The sequence below is a fragment of the Staurois parvus genome, unplaced genomic scaffold (genome assembly GCF_062004578.1).
Source record: "Staurois parvus isolate SC_StPar_1 unplaced genomic scaffold, SC_StPar_1.0 ptg000727l, whole genome shotgun sequence".
Classification (NCBI taxonomy): Eukaryota; Metazoa; Chordata; class Amphibia; order Anura; family Ranidae; genus Staurois; species Staurois parvus.
Window position 1 is genome coordinate 3199167 of NW_028318523.1, and position 25346 is coordinate 3224512.

The following is a 25346-nucleotide window of genomic DNA, read 5'->3' on the forward strand; positions in this document are numbered from 1 at the left end:
CCTCTTACATCCCCCTTGGATCCGAGTCCCCTCTTACATCCCCCTTGGATCCGAGTCCCCTCTTACATCCCCCTTGGATCCGAGTCCCCTCTTACTTCTGAGGGCCAGACAAAATCTTGCAGTGGGCCACATTTGGGCCATAGTTTGGAGATTCTTGTGCTAGTGCATGGCTAGCTTTACTTTTGAGTTTTTGTTATTCTTCTGCCTCCGTCTTTTGTTGCGCTTCCCTGAACTTCCTGTCAGAGAGCACACTCGTGCACGTCAGAGATCTTTGAGACTACAAGTCCCATGATTCCATGTGTTCTGCCATACTTCGAATGCCACTGACTGGAGTGCCAGAGTGCTGCCTGTACTGTGCATACATCCCCTGAGCACAACTCTAAACAACGTGAAAAAATTCAGTGCCAGCAAGGAGTGTGCACATCGGGGTGGATCCTGGGGGACCCTGCAAAGCCACGCACATCACTTATAAAGGCACATTATGGTCCAAATACCACACAAAAAGTGGGCCTTTTTGTGCTGCCTGTATGCTTTTTCTATTCCCATGGAGAGTTTAATTTACTTTATTATAAATAATAATACATTGTTTATTCCTTAATATTTGTAATATTTTAATGGAGGTTTTAACAACAGATGGATAGATTTGTTCATTTGTTCAACAGCATGTGCATTACAAGGTGGTTATTTTGGACTGTTTGCCTTTTTTGATTCCTTCATGGTAGAAGCTGGAATTTCCCTTTAAGACCGAGAAACTGGGAAAAGCCAGCCTTACAGAATGGATGTTGATGATGTGCAGATTGCATCTATTCATTACTGTAACTGCGATCCCTGCCATGGGCAGCGTTCCCGGTGTCAGCCAATATGCTGGCGTCCGCCTGTCCCTCTGGATGCTGTCGGGTAAGATCTATAAACCCTGTGGCTGTTTAGGGCCAGAGTGTCATTCTCTCTTGACCTTAGCGGGAGGTTTTGGCTGGAAATGGGCCATTCTGTGGATTTATGACTTAGAGCAGAAACGTTAGACTTGTTCGTCTTGCATGTTCACCCTTTTTCAGTTTTTTTTTTTTTTAACTTTATGAACATTTCTTATAGGATAAGAAACCTTAACTTCTAATAACATTCACAAATATTTGTGCCAATGTTCTCATTACAGCTCTGAAAAGCAGATTTCTGACATTTAGACCTCATACATACTAAGCGTTAAAAACACTGCTTTTTGGGGTGTCTGCCATTTTTTTTTTCTGCCTCTAAACACTCCTCCATGTTAGCCTATGGGGGTTATTTACTAAAGTAGCATGGTGCAAAATCTGGTGCAGCTCTGCATTTAAACCAATCTGATTCCAGGTTTTATTGTCAAAGCTCAATTGAAGAAGCTGAAGTTAGAAACTGATTGGCTATCATGCACAGCTGCACCGGATTCTGAGTGCACCAATTTTTTGTAAATCCCCCTCTATGCGGCCATGCACACACAGGCGTTTAGAGGCAGAAAAAAAATACACTGCCAGCGCTTCCAGGAGCAGCAGCGTTTTGGCATAAAAAATGGATTAACGCATGTAAATGCGTGTTAATTCTAGGCATGTCAAGCGCTTGAGTGTTAATTCATTTCAGTGGCATAATAAATGATTATTCTGGCCAATGAAATTAATTCATTAACAAGACCTCCTACTCTCTAGTTCCCTGGTCTCCTCCTACCATGCCCGTCTCCAGGACTTCTCCAGGGCTTCCCCCATCCTCTCGAACTCCCTACCCCAATCCATCAGACTATCACCTACTCTTCTCACCTTTAGGCGCACCCTGAAAACCCATCTCTTCAGGGAAGCCTACCCTGCCAGCTAACTGCCGATCTCCTCCACTCTTCCTACCACTCCATCCCCCCCACAGCTATTTCCTCCTGTACCACTATCCCCTCCCTCCTAGATTGTAAGCTCCAAGGAGCAGGGCCCGCAAACCACTCGTGTATTGAATTGTATTATTGCTGTACTGTCTCGTGTACTGTCTCCCATTGTGTACAACGCTGAGCAAACTATTGGCGCTATATAAATCCTGTATAATAATAATAATTAATGCCTAATCGCTTGATGCACTTAAACTAATTAAAAAATCTTGCTGTAAAGGCGTGTAAACACTTGCGTTTTGGGGGCCGTTGAGCTGCGGTTTAACCACCTCCCTTGAACTGAAAAGGGTGCCAAACAGCGTTGTACATAAGTCATGGCAAAAATTTTGAAAGTCCTTACCTCTGTACGTACATAGAGCTGGAGACATTGCTCCCACCATCCACTGATCGCAATTGCAATGCTTTGCAGGGTAATTCACAAAAAAAAAAAAAATGCACATTTTTCTGGAAAAATGTTTCTGTTTATATTATATTATGCAGCACCCTGTTCTAAATAGGATCTGTTATCTAAATTTAGTCAAGCTGGGTGATAGTCAGCCAAGCTGATTTATAGTCTGTTTGCTTATTTGGTTTTTCCCAAGTCTAGCCTGGCTATCAATTCTCCCTTCTGCCAGTAGATGTCACTGGTACATCCTGGCATTCCCGTGAGGATACACAGTGGGCTTGGGATATGAATATTCATAGCCTTTCCCAGCCAACCACTAGGAGTTTCTTTGCCAGTGGAGCATCATAGGAAAGGGTATAAATACTGTATTTGGAGAGGACCATGTGAGATCTCTCTTCCACGTGGGCTGTGTCCTGAGGAGGGTGTGTAGAGCTCCTGATTGACCATTTAAAGGTTGCTCTGTCTGTGGCCAGGTTTTGTATACAATGACTTCACTTTGATATAATTGATGACTTCTGATTTTTATTTTTGCAGCATTACTAATGAAGCCGGTGCATCCATCTATAGCGTTAGTCCAGATGCTGCCAAGGAGATGCCAGACCTTGACCCCAATCTGCGGAGTGCAGGTATGGTTCCTTACCCTCCTAGAACTTGAGCTCTTTTATATGTAAATATCTTAGTTATTTTACTGAGGATGTTTGATGTATAAATGCAGCCAGCCACCTTTTTCATGGTAGTGACTGTTTGCTGTGGGCTAATAGATGAACTTAACCAATACCATAGTGACACTGTACTACTTGTGGGGGGGTGCTGAAGATTTTTTTTTTTTACACCCATAAAGGCTGTAAAAGCAATCATTTCTCCTTCTCTCTAGCTGCATTCCTGCAGCCATTGAGAAATACTGTGAGAGCTGTGATTGGTCACAGCTTGTTACGTGGTACAAGGCTGTAGTGAATAGCCTTGTACCATGTGACCTCTGTCATCATTCACAAATTTCACTAGTAGTTAGCAATGATGTCAGGAAGTGACATCTTGCTTACTACTATTCATGTGATCACTGATTGGCCAATCAGTGATCACATGATCGATCCTGTCCGGCCATTTATCTACAGAGGCCAGACGGGAGCAGTGCCGAAGAGGGTGTCTGTTTCTAAACGTCACCCACATTCACTGCCTGTGCGTCCTCTCTGGGAGCGCGCAGCACCACGATCCGGTGCCCGTGCGGTCCTCCGTACACATCGGAACACTGATCGCTGTACGGAACCTCTGTGTGAGTTCCCGATCATGTGATCACTTATTGTCAAAACTAACGACAAGTTAAAATGTGCAGCTACTATACGCACATCCGAGCGTTACTTATGTACAGGTATGTATATCTTGAATACAGTAAGTCCACATTTGAGGCATATGGTTCTGTAGTATCACTTGTATGTTCATACAGCCAAAGTATATTTCAGCCTATCATTACTTTTGACAGGCTGATCGCCTTCTAAAAATGTTAGTTGTCTGGCTGTCATGCTGGTGCTCTGCCTTCCATGAATCACTGATGTGGCATGTATAGAGAGACGTAATTCTGACAATTTTCTGACAGTCATTTACAGCTTGCTTGTTTCGGGTCAGTGACTCATAATTTCTGGAAGCAAGAGCGCAGTACAGATGCTAAATGGTTAGCACATACGCCTGGCAGTACTAGGGTCGTTGGTTCGAATCCCAACCACAGCACCGCCTGCATGGAGTTTGCATGTTCTCTCTGTGCCTGCGTGGGTTTCCTCTGGCTACAACGGTTTCCTGCCAAACTCCAAAGACATGCTGGTAGGTTAATTAGATCCTGTCTAAATTGTCCCTAGTATGTGTATGTATGAATGTGAGTTAGGGACCTTAGATTGTACACCCCTTGAGGGTTAGGGACTGATGTGAATGTACAATATATATGTAAAGTGCTGCGTAAATTGACGGCGCCATATAAGTACCTGAAATAAAATAATAATAATAAAGAGGAAGCCAGTTAAACTAGCATTTTCAAGAGGAGGACAGCTATGGCAGCCTTTGTACTTTAAAAAGTAAGGAAGGGTTATAACCCCTGTCAAATTTGTTTTTGCCATTTTGTTTTTTAGTTATGGATACAGTAAGGGGAAGATATTGCCTTTGTATTTTTTTTTTCCATCTGTGTTCCACTGGGGGGATTTCCCTTCCTGCCTCATAGACAAAACAAGAAGTGAGAGGAAATCCCTCCAAAGTGAGGTAATGCCTGGTTGGCAGTAGGGTCATTGGAACTACTGTTCCCAGTATGAAATCCCAAGTACTTCCCTGCTGTGTTAGGTGTCACCAACAGCCCACCCCCTTCCCCCTCCTTCTGAAGATACAACAGAGGGTTTTGTGTTGATGTAAGCAGGGCCTGAGGTAACAATAAAGGTACTACATTTATGTTTTGGGGAACAAAGTTTATGCACCCCAAGGACAAATATAATATTTGCTATAAAATTAGATAGTTTGGGTTAGAGTTTATTCAGATACTTTAAGGTACTAAATATAGATCTCAAACCATATAATATAAAATTGCAATATTACTTTACTTCAAGCTTCAAATTAATGTTTCAAAAACTGTTAAAAAGACCAATTTTGTTACAATTCCAATATCACAGTATACATTTCACAAACATCTAACACTAAAATGTCGGTTTTCTTAGTTTATCTTGAGGAACCCTTGAAATAGCTTTCTGGTCTTAGGGAACCCCCTGGTGAAAATTACTATATCTATAACTTGTAATACATTATTGTGATGGTCATTGTGAGGAATGCTCCTTATAGTTGTGGTCGTTGGGAATAATTACCCCCCTACAGATAGTCAAAGGATTCATGGTGTCAGTGGATACTTATCTGAGAGGCAGAAATTGCTCATGGAACCCCTAGCAACCTCTGGAGGAACCCTAAGATTCCATGGAACCCTGGTTGAGAAACCCTGTATTATAATGTACATAGGCGATGGTTGTGTTCTCAGCGCCTACTTTCTCGGAAGAGCAAGCCTTTATAAAAAATATAAACAATAGAGGTAGACAATGTAGCCTGATGGAGTCAGAGCTGCACCTACAGAATGTTATAAACGATCCCCTTGTGTGGCACCGCACTTCTGCGCTTCTGTGACCCATTTTCAGCTGGCAGCGGGCTTAAGAACAGAGCAGAACGTGGTGCTCTCTGCTCACAGCGGCGGTGAGAACTCAGCGATCAGCGGTCATGTAATTGCTGAGTTCTCACACTTTGAACCGGCAGGGAACAGATGCAGCATCAGACCAAAAAACCCCCCCAAACTTCTCTTTTAACTGCAGCGGTGTGCAAAATCATGTGTATATATACACGTGATTTAGCATCTCCGGGTAGGGGGAGCGCGCCCTACCTGCACCGCCATTTGCGGCCTCAGCTGTCAATCACCGGGTCCCGGCCGATAATTACTCGCTGGCACCCGGTGATTGCCGAGCATCTCCGGCGGGGGGGGGGGGGTTGACTGTTTGCAAACAAAACAGTTCTCTCCCCTATCAGCTCCTGCACACTGATTTGCATGGCTGTGCATAGCAGAGCCATACAAAGCAGTGTGCTTACAGTTGAAAGCACTCACACAGCACACTTAGTAAAATGGCACACAGTTAACGCTTTGATCACTCCAGATGTTAACCTGTTCCTGCCCAGTGCCATTCGTACATTGTCAGTGCTTTTTATTAGCACTGATCACTGTATTGGTATCACTGGGGATGTCAGTGATACCAAGTCAGTTCCCCCCCAGTGTCAGAATGTCCGCCACAGTCCCACTATAAGTCACTGATCACCGCCATTAATAGTAAAAATAAAGAAAAAAATTTCCAGTGTCTATACCACCATTTGTAGACGCTATAACTTTCACGTAAACCAATTAACTTACATGTATTGGGAATTTTTTTAGCAAAGACATTTATTTTAGGTACTTATATAGCACCATCAATGTACGCAGTCCTTTACATATATATTGTACATTCACATCAGTCCCTAACCCTCAAGGGGCGTACAATCTAAGGTCCTAAACTCACATTCATACATATACTAGGGCCAATTTAGACAGGAGCCAATTAACCTACCAGCATGTCTTTGGAGTATGGGAGGAAACCCACGCAGGCACAGGGAGAACATGCAAACTCCGTGGAGCAGAATACATTTTGTCGTAAATTTATGACGAAATTTGATTTTTTAAATTTATTTTTACTGGGCATGTTTAATAGCAAAAAGTATTGTTTTTTTTTCCTCAAAATTATCAGTCATATTCTTTTTATAGCGCAAAAAATAAAAACTGCACAGGCAATCAAATACCACCAAAAGAAAGCTATATTTGTGGGGAATAAAAGGACATAAATTTCATTTGGGTGCAGCGTTGCATGACCGCGCAATTGTCAGTTAAAGTAACGCAGCGCCGTATTGCAAAAAATGGCCTGGTCAGGAAGGGGGGTAAAGCCTCTGGAGGGCAGGTGGTTAATGTGTATCAAATACCATGGAATACACTATTCATGTTTGTTAAGATTTGTCTTTATGATATATCATAGAAAGATTGTCGAGTAGCCCTGCCGTGGAGATGGCTTCTTAGGGCTCATGTACGCTGCAGCTGCTAAACTGACGTTCAGGAGCTGTTGAACATTTTTTTCAGCAGCCCCAGAACTCTCCCTAATGGTTTCCTATGTGTCATGTACACAAAGTCGGTTACAGGCAGTTTAGTTTACAGTCGTTTTTTTGAACGCACCAAACTTGCGTTCAGGAGTAGATTTTACCGGCGTTTCAAATGCCAAATGCTTGTAATCGCGGTTAACTGCGTTCATAAGCGTTTGCGTTTAGAAGCGGTTTTTAACTGTTCCATATCCAGATGCTGTCCAGAGCCTTTTTTCATCATCAGAAATGCATGCAAAGCGTTTTCCATGTATTCATATGGACCCGGCACACCAGCGCAGTCAGTTCCAGGTTTCGCGTGAAGGAACAAATGGTAGAATGTGCCACATTATACTCATGATGGGATCCATAGTGAATACAACCAGAAAAGACAGGTCATCTCAACACATACTGCTCTCTCTGCTTCTGCTCTCTCTATTCCTCTCAAAATGTCTGAAATAGTTAATTTTTTACAATTTTTAGTGCATTCTGGGCATTTGGGAAGGTCTCCTAAGGTTATCTTTTAAAAACGCTTCTAAACGCAAACGCACATAAATGCGCATAATTGCGGTATGCAAACGCGGCTAAACTGACGGTTTTTGACCTACGTTTTCCAGCAGTCAGTTTCCATCGTTCAGAAGAGTTTTCCAAATGCCCCGTGTACATGAACCCTTAGGGCGCATGTACACTGCAGCTAATAAATTCACGTTTAGGAGCTGTTCAGCGTTTTTTTTCAGCAGCCCCTGAACTCTCCCTAATGTTTCCTATGTGTCCATGTACACATCTTCGTTTACAGGCATTTGAGTTTACAGTCGTTTTTTTTAACTTGTGTTCAGCAGTCGATTTTATCAGCGTTTCAAACGCAAAACGCTTGTAGACGCGGCAAATCGCATTTATAAGCGTTTGAAATTTTTTTTTTAACTCTTCCAGTTCCTGATGCTGTCCAGAGCCTTTTTTCATTATTAAAAATGCATGCAACGTGTTTTCAGGGTGCTCAGATGGACAAAACACTAAACACAGGATGTTCCTACCAAGCTTGTCACACATTGTAATGACCAATTCACACCTCAGACCTCTCCCACCCTTGGAAACAAAAGATATGTTAATGACCATTCACACCTCAAATTCCTCATGGAGACCCCCTGCCAGGTGGCCTTAATGACTCCCTCCACCAGACACCTTTCTCACCCTTGGAAACAAAAGAAATGTTAATGAGCAACTCACACCTAGCTAATCTCAACACATACTGCTGTCTCTGCTTCTACTCTCTGTATTTCTCCGAAACAGTCTGAAATAGTTAATAATTTACCACTTTTCAGGGCATTTGGGAGGTTTTCCTGTGCTTATCTTTAAAAAGCGTTATCAAACGCAAGCGCGCATAAACTCGTTATGCAAACGCGGCTAAACAGACATTTTTTAAACTTCGTTTTCTAGCAGTCAGTTTCCATCGTTCAGAAGTGTCCCGTGTACATGAGCCCTTAGAAGCGCAGTGCCTGTACTTCACCTTTCTCTTTGCACATAGAGTGTAACAGACACGGCTTATTAGTTATTTATTTGTAGGTGGAAAGTTAGTGAAGTCATTCCGCAGATGAAAGCCTGCAAGTCATTGAGAACACATCCGAGGGCAGAGCCTGCTGCAGGTAGAGGGGTGTGCTCCGTGCCACACACACAATTCCACCCGCTGACATCCGGCAGTGTAATGCCTTGCGATGTGTTCGTGGGGAACGTCAGCACATGTGATGATCACACATATGGACGGGAGTGTTGGGATGTCAGCTTCAGCTAATTTATTAATTTGTTCTTCGTTTGTAAAAGAGCACTATTGCCCTTTAGGTGGTCGAAAGCAGATGTGCTATAGTGTCTGCTACATTTCATACATGCTTCAATAGTCCGAAAATGTCACCTTACTTAGGAAGGTATTCATTTGTTTTAACCATTTACAGCACATTTGAGTGAGTGGTGAAGTGAGCCTGTAGCCATACAGCAGGCAGTATACAATGTCACGTCTCGGCTTGTTTTGGTTTTTGGCCTCTCAGCTCATTGGTGTGGCACTATTTTTGGGCTTTGTAAAGCATTTTATAGGGGCATCTTGTTTTCTGTTTAAGGACAGCCTCACCTGAGTCATTGCGCCCCTATTGATTTTGTTTGATCTTTTCCAATTATGATCCATTGGAAATCCAGTCCAACACCTCAGTTTCACATATTATAGTTTACACCTTCCCTCATATGACAGTCAAGAGGGCTGGTGAATGGCTGCTTAGACACAAACACTGCGTCATGAGAAGGGGTCACTTGTTTTGTTATATCCAGAGCAGAATGAGAGGTGGAGAGCTGTGAAGGTTATAAATGGGTTAAGAAGAGGGCTTGCAATAAAGTATTGAATTACCCTGAATGAGAAAAGTGACGTAGTTGCTTTACATCAGCAGTGCTCAACCTTCTAAGGAGCAAGGGCCACTTAAAGTGTTACTAAACCCAGGACCCTGCATTCACTATATCTGGTCTCCCCGGACCCTGCATTCACTATATCTGGTCTCCCCGGACCCCGCATTCACTATATCTGGTCTCCCCGGACCCTGCATTCACTATATCTGATCTCCCCGGACCCTGCATTCGCTATATCTGGTCTCCCAGGACCCTGCATTCACTATATCTGGTCTCCCCGGACCCTGCATTCGCTATATCTGGTCTCCCAGGACCCTGCATTCACTATATCTGGTCTCCCCGGACCCTGCATTCACTATATATGGTCTCCCCGGACCCTGCAGTCACTATATCTGGTCTCCCCGGACCCTGCATTCACTATATCTGGTCTCCCCGGACCCTGCATTCACTATATCTGGTCTCCCCGGACCCGGCATTCACTATATCCGCTCTCCCCGGACCCGGCATTCACTATATCCGGTCTCCCCGGACCCGGCATTCACTATATCCGGTCTCCCCGGACCCTGCATTCACTATATCTGGTCTCCCCGGACCCTGCATTCACTATATCTGGTCTCCCCGGACCCTGCATTCACTATATCTGGTCTCCCCGGACCCTGCATTCACTATATCTGGTCTCCCAGGACCCTGCATTCACTATATCTGGTCTCCCCGGACCCTGCAGTCACTATATCTGGTCTCCCAGGACCCTGCATTCACTATATCTGGTCTCCCCGGACCCTGCATTCACTGTATCCGGTCTCCCCGGACCCTGCATTCACTATATCCGGTCTCCCCGGATCCTGCAGTCACTATATCTGGTCTCCCCGGATCCTGCAGTCACTATATCTGGTCTCCCCGGACCCTCCATTCACTGTATCCGGTCTCCCCGGACCCTGCATTCACTGTATCCGCTCTCCCTGGACCCTGCATTCACTATATCCGCTCTCCCCGGACCCTGCATTCACTATATCCGCTCTCCCCAGATCCTACATTCACTAGATCTGGTCTCCCCGGACCCTGCATTCACTATATCTGGTCTCCCCGGACCCTGCAGTCACTATATCTGGTCTCCCCGGACCCTGCATTCACTATATCTGGTCTCCCCGGACCCTGCATTCACTATATCTGGTCTCCCACAGTACACACAACATGGAAATGCAATTATTTTAGTAAATATAAACTGCTAAATACCTTTTCTCACCAGCAGTTAGAGCAGTCTTGTGACTTCTATCAGTGTCCAGCCAAACTGGTTACAGCTTGTAGGAGGAGTTTTCTTTCTGCTCTAGGAGGATGCAGAACTCCTGACCCTCTGTCTGAACAGTGCTGATAGGCCCTATGCTGATCACATGCACTCTTCTAAGGAAAAAAAACCTCTCTAGCAATACACACTTAGCAGAGCATGGGCAGAATGGCTATGGATTCAGTCTGTCTTATGAGGAGATAAGACGTGGGCATTTGAACAAGAGGAGGAGCAGAAAAGACAGGATCAGTTGGCCTTTTTACACAATACAGAGGATTAACCCCTTAAGTTCCACAGTGAGTGTAACAAGCATGCTTTACTGCATATACAGACTGATTTTACTGTTGTGGGTTTAATAACACATTAAGTGATCTGGTAACTGGTCGCAGGCTACAATGAAATGAAAGGGTTTAAAATGTAGAATTTTTTTATCTTGTATAGCATAATCAACATTTACTCCAGCAGCCGCTGAATGCCAGTGGGAGGGAGAAGAGTAGAAGCCATCTTTCATCGGTTGCAGAAGGAAAATGGAGAGGATCAGTACCTGTATATGCTGTCCCCACAGCCCCTCTTGTCCATATGTAAAACAGAATGTGACAGGCCCCCTGGAGCATGGGGCGGGATCACCATTGCAACCCCTGACACTAAACCAGTGGTTGGGGGATGTTGTAAAAATTTACATCCTTTGACAGACTGCAACAAGCTCAAAATATAGGTGTCAGTTTATTTATTTTTTTTCACCCATTGGCTTCTGGGACCTGCCCAGCGATGAACCATAATTTTTTTTTTTTGCATCGGTCATGGCACAGTTTATAGGCTGAAAATAGAAGCTAGTCCTCTTCGCCACGGTCAGGTCAGGCCTGGTGTTTTCTTTTTGGAGTTGTTTGGAAGTGGGATCAATTTTTCCAGTAATTACATACATGAAGCAAATAAATGTCGTGCTCTTTATTTAGTAAGATTTCCTTCACGCTTTCATACAATACTCTAGTTATGCCGGCCAGCTCAGCCTCACGACTGCCAAACCTGTTAAATGTTTGCCCTGGCGAGCTATCAGAGAGAGTAGAACAAGTCTCATCTAACTGCAGCCCAGTTCCGTGTCTGTCCTTACATTGGCAGTGTACTTTATTCTGGCAGCATCGGGCTCAGATGGTACTAAAATGTTCAAACATGGCATGTTCTTAGTCTTAGTGGGCCAAGGCGATGAAATATATAAGATGACAAGCTGCCTGCCATAGCTTTGTTGTTATTTTGGAACACTTTTTCAGCATCCTTGAAACGACCGAACTGAAGCCCCATTTGTATTTCATAAGGACAGATGACATAACCCTGTTAGAATTTGAGAAAAACTAAACCCTCTCACTGGAAGAACATTCTATAAAAGGTCAATACAAATGGTAAAAACCTACGTTCCAACTATAGTAATAGTATCAGGGAAGAAGATTGCTGAACTCACTACTCTGGTGTACTCACACTCACTACTCTGGTGTACTCACACTCACTACTCTGGTGTACTCACACTCACTACTCTGGTGTACTCACACTCACTACTCTGGTGTACTCACACCCACTACTGTTGTGTACTCACACCCACTACTCTTGGTGTACTCACACCCACTACTCTGGTGTACTCACACCCACTACTCTGGTGTACTCACACCCACTACTCTGGTGTACTCACACCCACTACTCTGGTGTACTCACACCCACTACTCTGGTGTACTCACACTCACTACTCTGGTGTACTCACACCCACTACTCTGGTGTACTCACACTCACTACTCTGGTGTACTCACACCCACTACTCTGGTGTACTCACACCCACTACTCTGGTGTACTCACACTCACTACTCTGGTGTACTCACACCCACTACTCTGGTGTACTCACACTCACTACTCTTGTGTACTCACACTCAAAATTAAATAACTGAAAAAAATTTGGTGCGCTATCGCATCATAAATGGAACCATAAGCTTTAGAAACGCAGTGACAGTCCAAGAAAAGGTTTTTTTTCTCCAATAGTAAACGTCCAATCCAGTATATGTTGTGTTATCATCCAGCAATAATCAACACCGTGCTTGACTTGTTACCCCACTCCCTGCTCACCTTGGCCCATAGGTTACAATAGGCCAAAACCTCTCTTTATAAGAGAAAATGTTTCTCCATATTTCTGATCCGTGATGTATTCCTTCCACGTATTATGCTTCTTTTAACCACCTTCCGCCCGACATATAGTACTTTGACGGGCGCAAGGTGGTTCTCTCGTTCTGATAGGATGTCATATGACGTCCTTCCATTCTCACCGCGCATGCACGGCTCAGGGAGCATGCAGCTCGGCGGTGCTCTGTGTCCCTTGGACACAGCGAATCACGGAAAAAGCCGAAGATGTCGGCTCGGTCATGTGATCAGCTGTGTCCAATCACAGCTGATCACATGTAAACACGGAAATGCCGGTTATTGGCATTTCTCTCCTCTCGAGCAGTCACGCTGACAGCTTGAGAGGTGAGGAGAGCCGGTAATCGGCTTTCCGCGGAGGGGACATGTACACTGATCATCAGGGCACTGATGATCAGTGTGCCCTGATGATCAGTGTGGCCCCAGAAGTGCCACCTGTCAGTGTCCATCAGTGCCAGCAGTCAGTGCTCATCAGTGCCAGTGCCCATCAGTGCCACATCAATGCCACATATCAGTGCACATCAATGCCACATATCAGTGCCCATCTGAGCTGCCTTTCAATGTCACCCATCAGTGCCAGTCAGTGCCACCTATCCGTGCCAGTCAGTGTCGTCTATCAGTGCACATCAGTGCCACATATCAGTGCCAGTCAGTGCTGCCTATCAGTGCCATATATCAGTGCCATGTATCAGTGCTGCCTTTCAGTGCGCATCAGTGATGCCTGTCAATGCCCATCAGTGCCTCCTCATCAGTGCCACCTATCAGTGTCCATCAGTGCAGCATATCAGTGCCTATCACTGCAGCCTCATTAGCCCACATCAGTGAAGGAGAAAAATCACTTATTTACAAAATTGTATAACAAAAACTAAGAAAAAACATTTTTTTTCAAAATTTTCAGTGGCTTTTGGTTTGTTTAAGAAAAAATAAAAATCCCAGAGGTGATTAAATGCCACCAAAAGAAAGCTCTATCTGTCTCAAAAAAATGCTAAAAATTTCATATGGGTACAGTGTTGTATGACCGCGCAATTGTCATTCAAAATGTGACAGCGCTGAAAGCTGGAAATTGGCCTGGGCAGGAAGGGGGTAGAAGTGCCCTGTAGGCTAGTGGTTAAACTCGAGTTCCGTGCAAAATAAAACAAAAACATACCATAGCGCAACACTGTTTTATATAACCAAAAATGAAACGTGTTACAGTATCCACTTGCATTAAACAAATTATATGTAACTCCGAATTATAGTGAACAGATATGCATTACTCCACCGTGCCGACTATATTGTGGTGTTTCCCATCACTGGGTAGGTGCACCATGCACTCACCTTCCCTGACCTCACAAATAGGTCATACACGCTTAGGGATGAAACCAAATTCTATAAAAGGTGTTTGCAGTTTTTTTTAACGCTAAATGGTCCCTGCCTTGATGAAGCCTTCCATGTATTAAAGTTGCTTTGATGAAGAGAGTTCATATTGATTTTGTACCTAATTTTAGGTGCAAAAACCTAAAAGAGGAATTCCAAGTATGGCTATATTTACGGCATATACAGTTTCCAGGAAAATGTTGTCTGATAAGTATAAGCACAGTCAGCTGACCGAAAGAGGCAAAAGGACATTTCACAGAATTGTGACCCAAAATAAGAAAACCACTGCTGCAAAAGTGACTGCAGAGCTCAATCTCAGTTCTGTGAAGACTGAGATTGAGCTCTGCAGTCACTTTTGCAGCAGTTGTTTTCTTATTCCAGATCACAATCCTGCGCAGTGTACTTTTGTGTCTTTCAGTCAGTTGACCATTTTGATCACTTTTATACTTCTCTATATATGCCGTAATAACCTTTGATATTGTACTTCGCGACATGGCAAATAAACTGACAACTTCAGTCACAGAGGCACCAGCTAACTGGCACCAACAATTTTTGCTATTTGAAGCTCCGCAAGCTCTGACATGACTCTGTATTACTAGCAGCGCACGCAGCGAATGACGAAAGTGAGGCTTCCCACCTGTTAGCTAGGTGTCTCATCACACAGCAGAGGCAATAGAATGTTACATCACGTCCGCTTTCAACGTGAAACATTGTCACTTTCACACCTGAAAATCATGTAATATTTTTATTTTTTTGTCTAACCCCTGTATACTTCATACGTGACCAATCCCTCTGGAAGGTAAAGTGGTAGTAAAGTTTTTTTTTATGTTTTACTGAAAGTGTCATCAGTCAGCTCCGCCTGTCAGTGCAGCATCATCAGTGCCTCCTCATCAATGCTCATCAGTGTTGCCTTATCAGTGCAGCCTCATCAACGCACATCAGTGAAGGAGAAAAATTACCTGTTTGCAAAATTTTATAATAGAAACAAAGAAAAAATGTTTTTTTTTTTCAAATTTTTGCACTTTTTTTTGTTTATAGTGCAAAAGTAAAACACCCAGGGACAATTAAATACCACCAAAAGAAAGCTCTATTTGTGTGGAAAAAATTATAAAACTCTCATATGGGTACAGTGTTGTATGACCGCACAATTGTCATTCAAAGTGCGACAGCGCTGAAAACTGAGAACTGGCTTGGGCACGAAGGGGGTAAAAGTGCCCGGTAGGCAAGTGGTTAATAAGGGTTACTTGTAGGTACTGTAAATATCTCCTAAACGTTCACTGTAGCCCACAAACCTGGATGGAAGACCAGGTGAAGATGGGAGCCATGACAGTGCTCTGCTGGAGGGCTTTGTTTTCAGGCAAGTCTTTCATATTCTTCTAGTATGCGATGCATATTCGCACATTATGCTCTTACGTTGCAGGGAGAAGATTTTTTCATTTTATTTTTGCGGTTTACTACCACTTTAACATCACTGTGATGTTAAGCCACTTTGAGCAACACCTCAGTAAACAGGCAAGGTGCTGAACGGTTAGCCTGGAGTAGACTGGCAAGTCATGGGCAGAAGTTTGGGGCAGATGCCAAAGATTCAGAAATAGAAACCAGATGATTAGTTACCAGGATAGTGGAACCAGTTACACGGCCCTGCATTCACAGGTAAGGATCAGATGCCAGAGGTGCAAACAGTACAGGGCTGGAAACCGGAACAAAAGGGCTAAATAAAACACAGAGAGCAAGAGCAGAGCCAAAAGAAATCAGGATCAGAATCACTGGGAAAGTATTAACCACTTCAATACCGGGCACTTTCACCCCAATCCTGCCCAGGCCAATTTTCAGCTTTCAGGGCTGTTGCACTTTTAATGATAATTGCAAGTTCATGCAACACTTTCTTTTGGGGGTAATTAATCACCACTGGGAAAATAAGACTGAAAATTTTGAAAAAAAAAAGTTTTTCTTAGTTTCTGTTATAAAATTTAGCAAATAAGTACTATTTAGCAAATTTAGAAAATAAGTCATTTTTCTTCTTCGCTGATGAGGCTGCACTGATAGGCAGATGGGCACTGATAGGCTGCAGTGATGGGCACTGATAGGCTGCAGTGATGGGCACTGATGAGGCTGCAGTGATGGGCACTGATGAGGCTGCAGTGATGGGCACTGATGAGGCTGCACTGATAGGTACAAATAGGTGGCACTGATATCAGTGTGAACAAAGTACTGACAGCCTTGCCAGGTATCGGCTGTCCTTTCTTGACAGAGACACAGCGTTTGAGGAAAAGACTGCTAATAACCAGCAAGCCTGTTTACATGTGATCAGATGTGATTGAACACAGCTGATCACATGGTAAAGGGCTGCGGTGATTGATACTTTACTGCGATCTGTGATTAGCTGTGTCCAAAGGATACTCAAGATATCCACGGCCAGAAATACTAGGGAGTGTTTTTGAAAGCGATTTCTCAACAAAACAAAGCATGGAGATATGGATGGATGGGTGAGTTTATTTCCAACGAATGAAATAGGATTTGTGGTGCTCAGATGCAGTGCAGTTCCACTTTAGGTAGATCTAAAGTCAAAACCTTTCATTTATTGTGAATAGAGTAAGAAGGGGCCAGGGTTATAATGTTGTAATACCATATGTGTCCCATCACTTCCTGACCCATAGTGGGAGGAAATCCCTGGTATTCCCTAGGGCCACCACAACTAGGTGAGAAATTTTGGTGTCTTCTTTTGGTTATAATGGTCAACAGGACAAAAAAAGAGAGTGAATCTCCCTAACGGGGCACAGACAGCAAAAAAACCTGATGGGTTTTCTAATCCTCCACTTTATCCAAAACTAAAATTAAAGTTTTGACTATAGGTGTACTTTAACTTAGCCTAAAAAGGGTATCACTCCAAACTTTCTGTATATTCCCCATTTGTCAAACTGCCGTGTATTTGTGTCTCCTCCTTCTCTTTGACATTTTATAGCAGAGCGGGTCTGAACCAAGAAGGAATACTGAGATAGTTACTATAGTTACATAGTCTGGCTGAAAAAAGACAAAAAGTCCATCCAGTTCAACCATAGAAAAAAAAAAAAAAGTTATAATCCTTTACCCACAGTTGATCCAGAGGAAGGCAAAAAAACCCAGCAAAGCATGATCCAATTTGCTCCTGCTGGAAAATAAATTCCTTCCTGATCCCCCGAGAGGCAATCGGATATTCCCTGGATCAACTTTACCTATAAATGTTAGTATCCAGTTATATTCTGTGTATCTAAGAAAGAATCCAGGACTTTTTTGAAGTAATCCACTGAGCTGGCCAGAACCAACTCTTGAGGGAGTCTATTCCACATTTTCACAGCTCTTACTGTGAAGAAACCTTTCCGTGTTTGTAGATTAAATTTCTTTTCCTCCAGACGTAAAGAGTGCCCCCTTGTCCTCTGTGATGACCTCAGGGTAAATAACTCTACACCAAGTTCACTATATGAACCACTAATGTATTTATACATGGAGATCATATCCCCCCCTTATGTATTATACATGGTGATCATATCCCCCCTTATGTATTATACATGGTGATCATATCCCTCCTTATGTATTATATATGGAGATCATATCCCCCCTTATGTATTATACATGGAGATCATATCCCCCTTATGTATTATACATGGAGATCATATCCCCCCTTATGTATTATACATGGAGAGCATATCCCCCCTTATGTATTATACATGGAGATCATATCCCCCCTTATGTATTATACATGGAGATCATATCCCCCCCTTATGTATTATACATAGAGATCATATCCCCCCTTATGTATTATACATGGAGATCATATCCCCCTTATGTATTATACATGGAGATCATATCCCCCCTTATGTATTATACATGGAGATCATATCCCCCCTTATGTATTATACATGGAGATCATATCCCCCCTTATGTATTATACATGGAGATCATATCCCCCCTTAATCTCCTCTTCTCAAGAGAGAATAAATTCAGTTTCTCTAATCTTTCCTCATAGCTGAGCTCCTCCATGCCTCTTATCAGTTTGGTTGCCCTTCTCTGTACTTTCTCCAGTTCCCCAATGTTCGTTTTGTGTATTGGTGCCCAAAACTGAACTGCATATTCCAGTATGAAACTGAACAGCCCCCTGGTGCTGACACATTTAAAGGCTAATGGACTTTTTTTGTAAAAAAAAGGAAGAAAGTGCACAATTTTGTAAAACCGGCCATATGCTGAATCTAACTGTTGTCAAAATACCCGATCATTGCTTGCATCTGATTGGGTGGAGATGCTGTATTGTCAGTATGTTCCACTCGGTTTCTTGACTCTTGTTGAGCTGAGTAGTGTTGAAAGATTTTTGACTTTTTCAGACTGCATATGGCAACCTTATCCCGTTGTAGCTTGTCAGATTTACTGGCACACCTTCAGAACAACATACTCAAGGAGGTGCTGGGAACTTTTAGACTTGTAAGTGTAGTCAAATCTAGGGAAATGTCAAACAAGTTCAATAGTTCTGGCAAGGCAGCTCCCACACAGTAAATCTTCCCTTGATGGGCACCCAGCAGTGGGGTTGATTTACTAAAGGCAGATAGACTGTGCACTCTGTAAGAGCAGTTGCTCCAGAAGCTCTGCCGCCTTCTATCACCCAATTGTGTGCAAGCAAAATGCTGTTTTTTTTCTATTTGGTTTTGTTTTTTATTTTTCTTGCATGTAATTGGGTATTCTTTGCAAAGTGAACTTTACCCCATTTACTAAGCTCTGGAGCAACTGCACCTTACAAAGTGCACACTCTATTTTCCTTTATTAAATCAACCCCAGTAGCTGGGCCTCTGTCAGAGATCATGGATCTTACAGCAGGACAATGACCCAAACCACACGTCAAAAAGCTCCCAAAAATAGTTTCAAACAAAGTGCTGGAGAGTACTGAACTGGCCAGCAATTAGTCCAGATCTCAATCCCATTGTGGATCTCCTGTGAAGAGATCTCACAACAGCAGTTGGGAAAAGGAACCCTTCCAATCTGAGAGACCTGGAACAGTTGGTGAAAGAAGAGTGGTCCAAAATTCCAGTAGAGAGGTGGAAGAAACTCATTAGTTACAGGGAGTGATTGATTTCAGCTTTTTTTCCAAGGGGTGTGCTACCAAATATTAAATTGAGGGTGCCAGTATGCTTGTTCCTTCCATTTTTGGGGTTTTGGGTGGAATGTGTCAGATTTGGCTTTTTGTTTCTCCACTTTTTGTATCATTCTAACACAAACAGAAGAAATAAACATGAGAATGCCGAAACATTTGTGATTGCAACAATTTTCTGGTCAAAGCGGTGCACTGTCTGAGAGAAATGCAGGGGTGCTAATATTTTTAGCCATGACTGTATAAGACCAGAAATGTATTTGTATATGACCAGCCCTAGTTGTGAATGTCATCAGTAGCTTTGTCACTTTAACCTTTTCATTTTTGGTTTAGTGGCCTTACAGGGTTAAATGGCTTTGTTGAATAGAATGAGCTAGAAGTGCTCACATTTCCCAGCTCTCCTTCCAAACATGCTAATTTAACATAATCTAAAGTCTTGTAGCACACACTAAATAAATTAATCTAACATCATCTTACATCTGGTAAAGGTTATGGCAATTCATATGTTCCCTCATAGTTACGAGGCATTGACACACTGAGCAGTGAAAGGCCGTAGACTCCACAATAAAAGTAAGACTTGCTCATACAATAGGAGGAAAGTGTAAGTTGCTTATTTATTGATTTTTCCAAATATTCCACGTAGCTCCTAGTTATGGATTAGATTCGTATACTGCACACTGGGATTTGTTTAATGGAACACTTTATTAATCATAGATTGCAATACATGACCAGAATTTTGTTTTAAATGTTTTTTTTTTTGTTTTTTTTAAATAGACCACATACAGGAAATCTGTGAATTCAATATTGGCTGTAGGCAACAAATAAAGACAATCAGTGAACTACTAATCCAGGAAACATTTAGAGTGTTTTAGGGTCTACCTGATCTAAGCTGAGGTTTATGGAATCCTTTGCAGCCGTATTTAGCAGGCTTTTTAAGGATTTCAGGTGGAACTGCAGTCTCTTGTCGGATGATCCTGTGAAATGAAAAGGAATCTCCCCAAAGAAAATAAAATCATCCACCTTAACCTCCCTAGCGGTCTGATTATGTCCATATTTCTGTGCTCAAAGCAGTACATTTTTTGCATGGAAATATGTATTTTTTTATTGTAGGCCTGTAATTTTTAGGAATAACTCACTGAAATCTGTCCGAACAAGAGTCTAGTAAACATCCCTGGTATGTTACAATTTGAAACACAAAATCATAAATTATAATTTAATAAATAATCATAAAAATAATAATAAAATAATAAATTTAATTAAATAATATAATCAAACCAAAAACACTGAAATTTGAAATATAGCGCCAAGTTCACACATCACTGAGCAAAGTCTCATTTCATTTTCACTGTCTGATGACGAATTTTCCCCACAAATCATTATCAGTCAATTCTGCAAGTGGTTCTGATTTACTATCGCTGTTCTCTAGCCGGTCTAAAACCGCTTTTGACCTAAAGGGACGCTTTTTGGACGTCATGGACGTTTCTCAGTTTCCAGGCAGAAAGAACAGTAAATATGCAGGCAGGGCGCAGGACAAAGCACTCGGGACAAAATGTATGTGAAATGGCTTGATACAGTAATGGAATACTATGTGATTTTAGCGAATGTCACTTTTTGTCATTTTTTTAATTTCCCGCCAGTTCCGTCCCCTGTATGTCCCGACGTCGCAGGGAACGGAACCCAGATGACAGATGCTGTCATCCGCCGGATTACATTGCCAGGGACACTGCAGGAGGGATATCGCGGGAGCGCAGGACAAGATAAGTGATCGCGGAGCAGCGCCGCATTGTATTCCCGAGTGTAGCTCGGGGTTTCCGCTTGTGGTACTGAAACTTTTCCCCGAGCTACACTCAGAAATACCGCCAGGGAGGCTACAGTGGTTGTAAACCTCAGAAATGAAATATGAACAAAGCATATCCCTCTAAAGTGTGTACTTGTCACAATCCAGAGTGTAATTTCTGTCTGCTGCCTCATTCCTCTGCTATCAGTATGAGTCATTTCCAATGAGTTTTCCTGACACCAAGAGAAAAATGGTTACAGGGTGGGACATCAGAGGTTGACAACCTCAGCTTTGTTCCTGCGAGCTGTGTGAAAGGGGGGGTTGTCCCTTCCCTCCCCTCCCCTCCAATCAGCTCTCCTCACTGATGTGACTTCAGCTCCCCGCCCCCTGATTTTTAGAGCTGAGAGATCCTGTGTGTATTCTGCACTTTCAATGGATGTAGGGGAAAAAAGCTGTAGATAACCAGGTACAACTTTTGTAGGATGATTTGTTTCATCTCCGTGTGTCACTGGAGGCCAGTCACTCCACTGGGTATATGTAAAGGTTTACAACCATTGTAAAACGGACAGGTGGACATGATCAGGGCATGAGCAAAACATGTTTTTTTTGCCTAAAAACAGACATATTCTGAATGGACGTAAACGGATGATACCCATTTACATTTGTTCTAATTGGTCTAAACCAGGGCTGTCAAACTGGTGACCCTCCAGCTGTTTTGAAACTAAAGTCCCATCATGCCTCTGCCTTTGGGAGTCATACTTGTAACTGTCAATCGTGCAATGCCTCATGGGACTTGTAGTTTGGCAACAGCTGGAGAGCCACCAGTTTGACACCCATGGTCTAAATGGAAAAGGACGCAAACCGTGTTTTGTTTAAAAAAAATGTAGGTGTAAACAGATAATCCTCCGTAGACAGAATTGCTAAAACCAAAACAAAAGAGGGCACTCCAGCTTCGTGCATTACCATAAAAATTATTTGAGGAAAAAAATGCCATTATACTCACAAAGGAAAGCAAGGAAAGGTAAATAGAATAAATCCAGTATTGAGTAATGCCCATCAATAGGGAGCAAGGCGTACGTGATTCAAGGACCCTTTTGGTCGGAGCTCATGATGAAGAGGGTTCTGCCCTTGAAATACGTACACCTTACTCCCTGTTGAAGGGGATCGCTTAAGCATCTATACCGGATTGATTCTATGTGCCTATATTTTCTTTCCTTTGTGAGTACATTGGAATTAATTTTTTTCCTCAATAAATCATTATAGTAATGCATGCGGATGGCACGCCCTTTCTTTTGTTTGGGGAGATACTTAGACAGAATTGCTAAACAAAAGAGAGGACTTGCCAGGCATGTGCTTTACCATAAAAAATGTTATCTTAATATATTCACAAAGGAAAAGGAAAAATAGAATCAATCCAGTATAGATGTTTGAGTGATGCAACAGGGAGCTGGGTTTATGCATTTCATTATAAGATCTGATACAGAGGTTTCTGCCCTTGAAATGCGTAGGCCTTACTCTCTGTAAATAGGCATCACTTCAGCAATTAATACTGGATTGATTCTATGTACCTGTATTTTCTTCCCTTTTGTGAGTATATTGGGATTTACTTTTTCTTCATTCATTTTTATGGTAAAGCACGAGGCTGGTGCGCCCTCTCTTTTGTTTTAGCAATTCTAAGTACAGGCGTACCTCGGTTTACTAAACGCCTCGGTTAACGTAATTTTCGGTTTACGAATGAAAATCCATTGAAAATAATGCTTTCGGTTTACAAATTTTTTTTCGCAATACGAATTGATTAATTGGTTTTCAATGCATTTACGAATTTTTTTTTTTAATCATGTCCCTGTACAGTACTATGCCTTTTAAAGTGCACTTTATAAAGAGTTTTGAACAGATAAGATTTTTTTTTTTACTTCTGACCTCCGGAACGGATTAATTGGTTTTTAATGCATTTCTGAATTTTTTTTTTAATCATGTCCCTTTTATGCCTTTATAGTGCACTTTATAAAGACTTTTGAACAGATAAGACTTTTTTGGGACTTTATTCTGACCTCTAGAAACGGATGAATTGGTTTTCAATGCATTTCCAAATTTTATTTTAATCATGTCCCTTTATGCCTTTAAAGTGCACTTTATAAAAAGTTTTGAACAAATAAGACTTTCTTTGGACTTTTTTCTGACCTCTGGAAAGGATGAATTGGTTTTCAATGCATTTACGAATTCATTTTTAATCATGTCCCTGTACAATATTTATGCAGTTAAAGTGCACTTTATAAAGAGTTTGGAACAGATAAAATACTTTTTTTTAACTTTTTTCTGACCTCCGGAACGGATTAATTGGTTTTCAATGCATTCCTATGGGAAACCGCAGAACGAATTAAAATCGTAAACTGAGGTACGCCTGTATCTCCCCAATTTGAAGAGGGCAGCAAGGCCTATACACTATCAGATTTTTAGTAGATGAATTGCTTTTGGGATGACATTTCCAAGAGCCCTACCAACTGCAGTTGGCCTTATTATGTATGCAGGATTTGTGACCCTATAGTCCTTTAGGCTTTGTTCACACTAGTGTGCAGAGACATCAGTTTTTCTGCACGCGCTCTGAAAGGGCACAACGCAATCAGTTGTTCTCTATGTGCTCTGTTCACTCCACAACATTAGTATCACCTTTTGGATTTTATCTGCGCAGGAATCTGCAACATGTATAAAACTAATTGAAACTGATGTAAACTTGTGTCTGTGCACGTGAAATCTGCATGTTTTTTCTGTCAATTGTCATATGGTGTGAATGAGGCCCTAATGCTGATGTTTTTCTTTTAGTGAGGATAATTTTCCATTTACATCCGTAAGCTCATAAGAATGAATTGCTATTGGTTTTCCATCCAAAAACAGATGAAATAGATGCTGTATAAAATGGCCCTAACAGTTTACACATAGACTTGTTTCTGAAGTTATACAATTTTTCATTTTTATTTTTGTTTTTGTAAAGTATCTTTTATTACTATGAGCTTATTGAATGTAGTGAATGGAGGAAACACAAAGGGATCATGTGACCATTGTATTGCGCTACAGAAAAGGCTTGCTAGCCACCAGCGCTTGGATTGGTGCACACTGGCAGTTCTAGAATTGTTTTTCTGAGAACCGCTGACCTAAATGATAGCTTCCCTTTAAAGATAATAAAGTACTAGACGAAACCCTCTAACCTCAGGGCTGTGAGGATAAATATTAAATACTACCCATGTCGAGAACATCTGCAAATGCAGTTTTAAAACTTGCAATGATGTGTGTTTTACAATAGAAGGCAATTGCTAATGTTTCTAAATTTAAATGGCCATAACCTACATCACTTCTTGTTTTCCCATTGGATATGAAGGCGTATGAAACTCAAAAACATGAAAAAGATGTTCCAAAACACTGGAAAACCAATCATTTCTACATTGCTGTGTTATACCAATTTATATTCTGCCAATGGATCTGAAACTTTATAGCAAAGATAAAAACGGGACATTATTTAATGTGGACCTAGCATCAGATATTTTTTTTTATGTTAAAGTGCTTGTAAAGACTGAAGGTTTTTTTTTACCTGATCGGTTTGATCATGATCAGGGGCGGACTGACCATTTGGAAACTCGGGCACTGCCCGAGGCCCCGGGGTCAGTGGGGGGCCCCATGAGATGCCCCTGATACCTTTTTTTCATAGGCTTTTTTGAGTTTGGGCAAGGACACAGGGGCCCCATGATCCCCTATTGCCCGGGGGCCCCATGAGTTGTCAGTCCACCCCTGGTCATGAGCTTTCCCAAGCTTGTAATAGCCCGTAAACAAATGACTGAACCAGAAATGATAAACTCATCTCTTCCATTTTTGTATACTATAGAGTTGATCGGGGATGCTACGGCTTCCCACAGGCCATCGTGTGAATGTGCGTAGTCTCTGTTTCTCCTGCCCTGCCCCCCCCCTTCTCCAGCTGCGCTTTGACATTGGTTGCTAGGACCACCGGCATCCTAACAACCCGTGACATGCTTGCCCCTGCAGTCGCTGGAGGATGGAAATTGTTCCCTCCAGGCCTGCTTGTACTCTCATCCTGCTGTTACACCACTTTTTTGCCTAATTATAGAGGCTAAGATGACACTGGTATAAGGGAAGGGGACTCTGATGGGGACGCTGATGTAAGGGGGGGCTCTGATGGGGACACTGATGTAAGGAGGGGCTCTGATGGGGATACTGATGTAAGGGGGGGCTCTGATGGGGATACTGATGTAAGGGGGGGGCTCTGATGGGGACACTGATGTAAGGAGGGGCTCTGATGGGGATACTGATGTAAGGGGGGGC

At 42.4% G+C, this 25346-nt stretch overlaps 1 protein-coding gene across 2 annotated transcripts in view; it reads left to right on the forward strand.

Moving 5' to 3' along the window:
• SRBD1 (S1 RNA binding domain 1) overlaps positions 1 to 25346 on the forward strand; it is a 275758-nt gene that overhangs the window by 111346 nt on the left and 139066 nt on the right. For both annotated transcript variants that reach the window (XR_016306420.1, XM_089653922.1), the window contains exon 16: positions 2811 to 2902. Coding sequence is in view for 1 of the 2 variants with exons in the window: in XM_089653922.1 (XP_089510048.1) it covers positions 2811 to 2902 (92 nt within the window). In the remaining variant the exon portion in view is untranslated. The remainder of the gene's footprint in view (positions 1 to 2810; positions 2903 to 25346) is intronic.